The 8864-nt window shown below is 36.5% G+C and overlaps 1 protein-coding gene and 1 long non-coding RNA gene across 3 annotated transcripts; one reads left to right on the top strand and one right to left on the bottom strand.

The window, feature by feature from the left end:
• Positions 1–516: 516 nt before the first annotated feature.
• Positions 517–3432, bottom strand: LOC127863396 (uncharacterized). 2 transcript variants are annotated; one of them, XM_052402917.1, is made up of 5 exons: positions 3305–3432; positions 2767–2956; positions 1929–2105; positions 1479–1711; positions 517–839 (listed from the first exon to the last, which is right to left on the bottom strand). In XM_052402917.1, the coding sequence occupies exons 2-5, from the start codon at positions 2933–2935 to the stop codon at positions 624–626; spliced, it is 795 nt and encodes a 264-aa protein (XP_052258877.1). In that variant the 5' UTR covers positions 2936–2956; positions 3305–3432; the 3' UTR covers positions 517–623. The 2 variants fall into 2 exon arrangements, with proteins under 2 accessions (XP_052258877.1, XP_052258878.1); XM_052402918.1 differs by having other exon boundaries at positions 1488–1711.
• A 1318-nt stretch (positions 3433–4750) lies between these two features.
• Positions 4751–8076, top strand: LOC127863397 (uncharacterized). Its single transcript, XR_008041045.1, has 4 exons — positions 4751–4890; positions 5283–5369; positions 5869–6042; positions 6823–8076. It is a non-coding gene; the product is annotated as an uncharacterized LOC127863397 (long non-coding RNA).
• The last annotated feature ends 788 nt before the right edge of the window (positions 8077–8864 follow it).

Genomic DNA, 8864 nt, shown 5'->3' with positions numbered 1-8864 from the left:
GAATTAAAACTGATAATTTCACTGTTTCAAACAATGAAAATTATCAGTGAAAATTATCGATAATTTTCACTGTTTATGTTAAATGACGTCATTTTTTTGACGAAATGACGTTATTTTTCCAGCGAAATTCTTTAGTTAAACTCTTTAACAATGTATATAAACTGTGAAAAAAGCATAAAATAAAAAGAAAATTTGTTGGGTTCGGTGGATTATCGATTTTAATTCACTCGTGATCGTATAAAATATATTTTTTCACTCGTGGCTGCGCCACTCGTGAAAACATTATTTTCTATGATCACTCGTGAATTAAAATCGATAATCCACCAAATTCCAGCAAATATCCTCTATATATTGTATTACTCGTGCAAATCTAGAAGACAGTATGTCAAGACAAATGAGTTTTCTGAGAAAAGCGCAATCAATAACACGTAGAATTTGTTACAATATTTGAATCTGGGCAATGCTTTACACATTTACAGTATAAAAACCTAGAAACACAAAACAACAAGAAGGGCCAACTTTCTTGCAGTTCATTTATTAAAATAATCGATATCGATATCAATAGATATGTTATCATATTCAAATATTTCAAAAGTGGAAAAAAAATTGAACGTCCATTATAACTATTCATCAAAAGCAGTGGGTCGAATGCATTGACACCTAACAAATCGCCCAACGAATGCTTTCACACTCTTTATAACGCGTCGAGGGCGCTTGAAATTCTGGGAAACGATTGAAACAAAGCTGGAAACGCTGCTTACGCCACCGTCAACGCAATTGGCCTCGTCGTGTGAAGCGTGAACGCATCTGTCGCAAATAGAGTATGGGTCCTCGTGGGGCTGGTAATAAAATATGAGATCATGTATCGTGATTGATCTATGTTATTGTTATACGAGTGTTTTCTTGAAAAAGGTGCGAAAATGGAGTGTACGGGTAACAAATGACGAGTTTCGAGGGCAAAGATCAGAGTTACAGTACAGGACTGTCACAAAATGAAGATGGCTTGGAATATGATAAGCATCCATAATACATGTAGAGGCTAATGCGTAAAAACAAACTTTTTTCTTTTAAAGTTACTGAATGACTGTGAGCATTTTAAGTTGGTACGGTTTGTTTTAACAAGCCAAAATAATATTCAATCGAAATTCAAAAGAAGCAATAGATTGTTTCATCCTTTACTTGTTTGTAAAGTTGGACAAGCTTATTACCTTAGTATTTTTACAAACGCGACAATACCAGTTATTCATTAGGACTTATTGGCCATTATGTTGGGAAATGTTAGTGGCTGTTGATAAATGCGAATAAATTTCAAAAACTAGATTAGATGGCTACGCAAAAAAATGTATATTTAGCATAAAGTATGAATGACTATGACCCTCTGTTCCATGTTAAAGTAAAAAGTACGATGTCCCCGCTGCATGCACGTGTCTTATGACTTTTGGCACGAGTAAACATTATTGCCGTGATTGATGTTTTACCTCGCTGACTTCGTTGTTGTCGCTGCCGTTGAATACGCCGTTATCAGTAACATGAGCGTCATTTTCGTTAGTCGACATACTGCTTTCGTCGGCGTCGTCCGCGTCAACGTCGTCGGCTGACGACCAGCCAGTGTCGTATTGGCGGGCCATGTCTTCACCGCTACCCCCGCTACGCATCATTTTATCCACATTTAAGTGTCTGCCACTTTCGTCGATATATCGATGCCAGCGCCCTGCGATAGAAAACAACAATGGCAATGCTTTTACAAATGTTGGTATTGAAACAATATTATATTGGCACTATTAAATCAAGTAAAATGTAGATTAAATGACATTTTACAGTAAAATGTTTTTATGTTTCTTATATAACAATCGTTATCCCAAAAAATATGTATAAGTACATAACGGTTTAATAGATTTGCAAGTCGAAAAAAATGTTTCCCCAAGTACCTGGTCGATACGCATTGAGAGTGGCTCGGTTGGAGACGCTGGAATGGTTGCCATTGTGACCATGGTTGTAAAGTTGTGCGCGCACGAACTCGTAGGTTAGGATTCTCCGAATGTCATCCCCGGTCTGGTGCGCGTTGCGACTGACAATCTCGTGCAGTTGACGGACTGTACGCGAGACTGACAAAATAAAATAATGATTATTGGTAAAACGACGAAAATATCCCAGCCAGTAAGTATTTAAATAATAAAAATAAACACAACTGATGTTGTGTAAGATAGCTTATACTTAATAAGTGTAATCTTTTAACACGACTCGTAGTTTATTGTGGCTGTTAAGGACCGATATCACATGGTTAGACAATTATGCAAATTAATATAAAAGGGACCTAGATTAATTAATTGCCTATACATAAGTTCGGACAAACTCTCTCCGCCATGTTTTAACACTCCACATATTTACGATGCAATTGTTGCATATTTTGCAGTGTTGTTTCGGTTCCATTTCTATTCTAAAAAGTGTATATATTTAACAATATTTAAACCGTTACAGTTATAAAGTCAAATCGTCGTATCGTCATTTTTTTCAATTTAGTATATTTATTAGAAAAATGTGTACAAGCCTTTTTATATGTGTTACCATTTTATGAAACGCTTTTTAATAGATGTTCCTATTTTTTTAATTTACTACAGTAAAGCGGTCGATAAGCCACACTGATCACATACAAAATGTATGTACAGTATGCACGCATTTGAATTCCGTTAAAACCGTATTACTAGTATCATACAAACATAAGCAAATCATCCAAAGCATAAACAATGTAAAGTTGATAGGCCTCACTGATTCTGTTCCTTTCTTCCGGGTCCGGAAAGTGAGATGCCGCTCGACGCAGCTGACGACGGTGAATTGAGTCCGGGTCATACTGCCCCTGCTCTTCTGGCACGTCGCTTAGCATGGCACTTAACCAATGTTGAAGACGATCTCGGTCAAATACTTGGTGGTGACTCATTACATTTTGCTGGCAGCGTTGCTACGGGATTTATAAATCGAAACAAAATAATTATGTACGAAAGTTGTTCAAGTATCATCCTAATCCAGGCTGGCATATGCGACTATGTACACAACACCCATTGATTTTATATATTTATTTAATGTAACAGTAAGTCAAAATTGTGCTGAAAAGCTGAGAGCCTTAGGTATGAAAATCCCACATCTCTAAATCACGACATTAAATTCGTTCTGATATAAACGTTAAGTATACGCTAGACTAAGCCGTAGCTAGCTCATGAATTTAAGACTGACACGAATCAAGTCGTCTTATGCGTGTTAAATAATTATATTAATACAATTTCAACGCTATGTTATTAAAAAAACTTACCAAAGCGAAAAGTGAATGAACGCTGATAATTCCTATATTTAGTGACGTTATGTTACCAATGGTTATAACGTTGAGGAATAGCTGTGACGTCGGGAAAAGCAAAATGTCGCGGCGTCGTTAAACGGGAGGCGGAAAACTACAACGGGCGAGGCATGGTCAGGGGTGATAACCCCCAAAAAGGGTTAGGGTAAGGGTTAGGGGTCGGGTTAGGGTTAGGGTTGGGTTTAGGCTAACCCAAACCCTAACCCGGCCCCTAACACTAACCCAAACCCTAACCCAAACCCTCTAACCCCCCCGCAATACCATACCATGCCTCGCCCGTTGTCGTTTTCCGCCTCCCTCGTTAAACGGCGTTGCGTATCGTTTTCAAACCTGTTTCCGCGTGTAAATCTTAACTCTTAGTAAGAAAGGGATGACATGGTTTAGTTTTCCATCTTCAATTCCATAAGTTTACGTGTGTCGATTTGAACAAATAAATGCTCATCTACCGTCTAGTGGAAAATGTACCATACATGGATGTAAACCGTTCCGATATTTCAATTTCTGACATTGTTCAAGACATATTTCAGTTTAACATCAAAACTGTGGTATGTCACATTCCTTATATGATGGGCATGGACCCGCACACAAGGCAGCATAAGCTTGATTGTTTAGCCTATTTGCGTCATATGCCAAATTGCAAAACAATAATTCCAAAACCAAGTAAAAAATACCAAACTGATTGTTGATGTTCACTCAAAGAGACGAAATGCCTAGAAATATAAATGTTTTGATGGCACAATATCCATTTTCCATATGTAAGTTTTATCATCAATATTTAAAATGCCCAATTTCATATGTCATATTACCAAAATGATAAGAAAAAGCCCTGCAGTCGGTTTTTATAGAAACAGATACAGATGTCCTTCTTTTAATGAAACAAAATGTTCCGTTGATTGAAGATGAAATTTTCTGTACCATATATGATGTTAACAAAACGAAAAATTTCTATTTTGGGACCAATTTCTTTTTTGTACAACTCTTCTACAGCTCAATACTTCAGACATATCAACACGCATATTCATGAATAAAATAGTTAAATCAGTTCACACATGATATTCTGACAATCTGCTTCATATTTTAAGTGCTTGATTCCATGCATATTAACTGCCAGCATTTTAGATCGATAAAATTTGAGCAACGTTAGATTGCGTATTTTCGACGTAAGGATATTTCCGAAGATCACACATTTCTGATATAAACACGCGTTTTGTGCATCCTCGGCAGAAGTCGTGTGTTATTTAATATGCATAAATAGTACATTCGGTAGATCTCGTAACTTAAAGGGACTGTCCAATGGATTATTTTCCTGAATTTAGCAGGCTATTATTTTGATATTAATTAATAACATTCGTTAATTTAAACCATATCCAACTCAACCTTTTGCTAAAAACTACAAAACTAAAGAGCAACAGCCAAATTGTATTACGACTTTTGCGTCTACCTTGGGAAATCCCTTTCTATTTGTATTTCGCGCTTCGTGTCACGTGATTCACACACAAACAAACAAAATGGCGGAGGCTTCGAAATCTACAATGAGCGTACCAGTAAGAAAATATGTTTTTTTGATTTAATCAAATATAATATATTAAGATTCCGATCTTATTTTATTTAATTCAACAAGATGAGTTTATCTGCCGTTGAATGTTAGCGGATTGTTGGTCTTTACCTTGCAATTCGACGCTAAATGTCGCTGGTTTACAAATTAGACGATAGTAGACGACTCCAATGCATGAAAATGAGAATCAATATAACGTATTTTGATTTTATGATTTTCTCGTTTTGACTTTTGAATTTTGTGTTGTTTATTTTGCAATGTACGTTTTACATTAACTTTTAAATTTTGCTAATAGAAGCCAGTGGATTCTTCCACAGTAAATTCGTGCCCAGATCCTAGAGCACAAATAAGTCAGTGTATTATTTATGTTTTTTTATTTAGGCCAAAACAGAGGGAGAGATGAGAAGAAGTAAATGCGTGAGACAGCCATCTAAGAGAATGTTGTTGTATTCTCAGGACACAGATTCAGTAAGTTTATTTTAATGCTCTTGTGTGTACACATTTTAATTATGTGCCAGTTATTCGATAAATTCTCCCACCTGGTCAACCGGAGGGGTATAGTGAATTATGTATATCTATTTGTGACCAGACGAACTAAGAAGAAATAATAATATCACCCTTGTCCGCTCTGTGTTGATAAATGCAGGTTTGACTATAACCCATTATGATTTACAAGTTAGAACTATTATTGTAAAGGCCTGAGAGTTGAACAGTCACCTTGGCTAAGAATAGTAGGACTTTTTGCTTTTTTTTTCACAATATTTAGGTCCGAAATCTGTGGATGTAGGCTGTGGTTGCAAATAACATGTAGTAAATCAAGAAATGCACTATAACTCATGTGATTAGGTCATGACATTGACATCATGATTTTGTCATTTTAGGGTTACTCTTTTTGCTATTATTTATTAGATTTTCTGCATTACTTGGTTTTTTATCAAATGCATGATGTTTTATTTGTTACACTCAGGATTCAAGTCTACAGAAGAGTTAAGGAAAACGTCCTGCCAGAAAGATCCAGAAAGTTGATACATTAGCAACAATAACTAAGTGGTGCTCTTGTCACAGATGCCCACAATACGAGAGAGTGGAAGATCGAGTTTGCTGTGGGATGGTCCCAGAATTATGCTCAAGTCACAGACCTGTGAGTAAGATTCATGTATTATGAGTTTCTGTAACTGAATATCTTAAGTTTTGCAGCGTCATATTGTGTTATAACAAGGACTAAGAAATGGGTCAATAATGTTCTACCATGCAAACCTATTAAATATCCCATCTTAAAAAATTAATCCTGCTATAAAGGCAATTTTGTCATGTGGGAAAATCATTTACTGAATCATTATTGGCTTATTAAAATGAATTTCAGCTAATGCCAACAAAGATGCTAAGTTCTAAGACATTGTGTAGTTGTTTGTCATCTTGCTAATTTATTCAATGCAATTTATGTTTTTACATGAGTAAAGAAAGGATTACTCTTTTTTTGCTTAAAAATTGTTAAGTTTGCATACCATTTCAATATTTTGTACTCCATTGATCCATTGCATTGATACCATAAACACCTTTCCACCCCTTTATATGAGTCGCGTCCTTAGAAAATTGGGCATAATGCATGTGCGTTAAGTGTCGTCCCAGCTTAGCCTGTGCAGTCTGTACAGGCTAATCAGGGATGACACTTTCCGCCTAAATTGGATTTTTGCTAAGAAGAGACATTTTAACGAAAAATGTCATAAAAGCGGAAGGTGTTGCCCCTGATGAGCCCGTGTGGACTGCACAGGCTAATCTGGGACGACACTTTACGCACATGCATTATGTCCAGTTTTCTCAGAACAAGGCTCATATAATCTAGTGTGCTGTCTCACTGACTGCTGATTGGAGTTACATTTGCAAGAAGTTTATTGTAAAATCTGTTACAATTTCTTTGTAGGAGATGACTCTTTCGGTGCTGGATAGGATGACCCTCTACAGTCAGCAGCAGTATCAACAAGATGTGTTTTCCTTTTATGCAGAGACACTAGAAGATGTCAATAAATCTTTTAGACATGCTGCATACAGACAATTTACCATCTTAATGCATGAGAATAACTGTCCCAGCATGTTGTGTTAAATTAATAAGGGAGAAGTTTCCTAGTCCTTAAGGCCAGTATACAGGCTTCGTACCAGGTGAAGGCCCAGTGTTCTAATAATTTTGCATATTTATGCCCCCCTTCGAAGAAGAGGGGGTATATAGTTTTGCACATGTCAGTCCGTCCACCAGATGGTTTCGGGATGATAACTTAAGAACGCTTAGGCCTAGGATCATGAAACTTCATAGGTACATTGATCATGACTGGCAAATAACCCCTATTGATTTTCAGGTCACTAGGTCAAAGGTCAGTGACTCGAAACAGTAAAGCGGTTTCCGGATGATAACTCAAGAATGCATACGCCTAGGATCTTGAAACTTCATAGGTACATTGATCACGACTGGCAGAGGACCCCTTTAGATTTTCCGGTCACAAGGTCAAGGTCACAGTGACTCAAAACAATCAAATGGTTTCCAGCTGATAACTCAAGAATGCTTACGCCTTTTGATCATGAAACTTCATAGCTACATTGATAATGACTGGCAGATGACCCCTTTTGATTTTCAGGTCACTAGGTCAAGGTCACAGTGACTCGAAATAGTAAAATGGTTTCCTGATGATAACTCAAGAATAATTAGGCCTAGGATCAGGAAACTTCATAGGTACATTGATCATGACTGACAGATGACCCCTATTAATTTTCAGGTCACTATGTCAAAGGTCAAGGTCACAGTGACAAAAAACGTATTCACACAATAGCTGCCACTACAACTGACAGCCCATATGGGGGGCATGCATGTTTTACAAACAGCCCTTGTTGCTATTCTTTTTCATTTATCAGACATAGAACTTTTCTTAGTTTTGATTATTTTTTGTTCTGGCTCCTTTTTTGAAACATTTATATTTATGCAAATCATTTGAGTTATGCTTAATCATTTGGATTTTTCAGTTCTATGCATTTTGTTTTGAAAAATCAATTTGTGTGAAATGTGCTAGTTTATTATTAAAACTTGCACAGCAGTTTTTACATTTGTATGCTTACTTTGGTGTCATTTGAATGAAATGCCACGAGTACTCTGGATTGTAAGATGAAAGAAATAAAAGAAGCAATGACATATTTCTTAAGAATACTATGTAAATAAACTAATTGAAAATCAAAATTCATTTCTTGTATACTTATTTTATTTTCTTGTTTGAACTTAATAGTTTGATTTTTACACTTTTTAGCTCACCTGAACACAATGTGCTCATGGTGAGCTTTTGTGATCGCCTTTTGTCCGTCGTGCGGCGTCTACATTTGCCTTGTTAACACTCTACAGCCGTAAAATAAAGATTGGTCTCAAGGATATTTTGGATGAGTTCAAAAATGGTAACGTTTGCTTGAAAAGACCGTTCATAAAAAAACAGTCAATAGTGTATTACCTGTTTTTATTTTTATTTTTTATATCTTTTGCTTTTATTCAATTTTAAGTTTGCATTTTGATTTTTTTATTATGCCCCCCTTCGAAGAAGAGGAGGTATGTTGTTCGCTCATGTCGGTCAGTCGGTCCGTCCTTCCACCGAATGGTTTCCGGATTATAACTCAAGAGCACTTACGCCTAGGATCATGAAACTTCATAGGTACATTGATCATGACTGGCAGATGACCCCTATTGATTTTAAGGTCACTAGGTCAAAGGTCAAGGTTACGGTGACTCGCACAGAAAAATGGTTTCCGGATGATAACTCAAGAACGCTTAAGCCTAGGATCATGAAACTTCATAGGTACATTGATCATGACTTGCAGATGACCCCTATTGATTTTCAGGTCACTAGGTCAAAGGTCAAGGTGACTCGACACAGTAAAATAGTTTCCGGATGATAACTCAAGAAAGCTTACGCCTAGGATCATGAAACTTCATAA

Source organism: Dreissena polymorpha, unplaced genomic scaffold (genome assembly GCF_020536995.1).
Source record: "Dreissena polymorpha isolate Duluth1 unplaced genomic scaffold, UMN_Dpol_1.0 chrUn007, whole genome shotgun sequence".
Lineage (NCBI taxonomy): Eukaryota > Metazoa > Mollusca > Bivalvia > Myida > Dreissenidae > Dreissena > Dreissena polymorpha.
The sequence above is the reverse complement of the archived record's forward strand: the minus strand, read 5'-3'. Positions and strand labels throughout refer to the sequence as shown.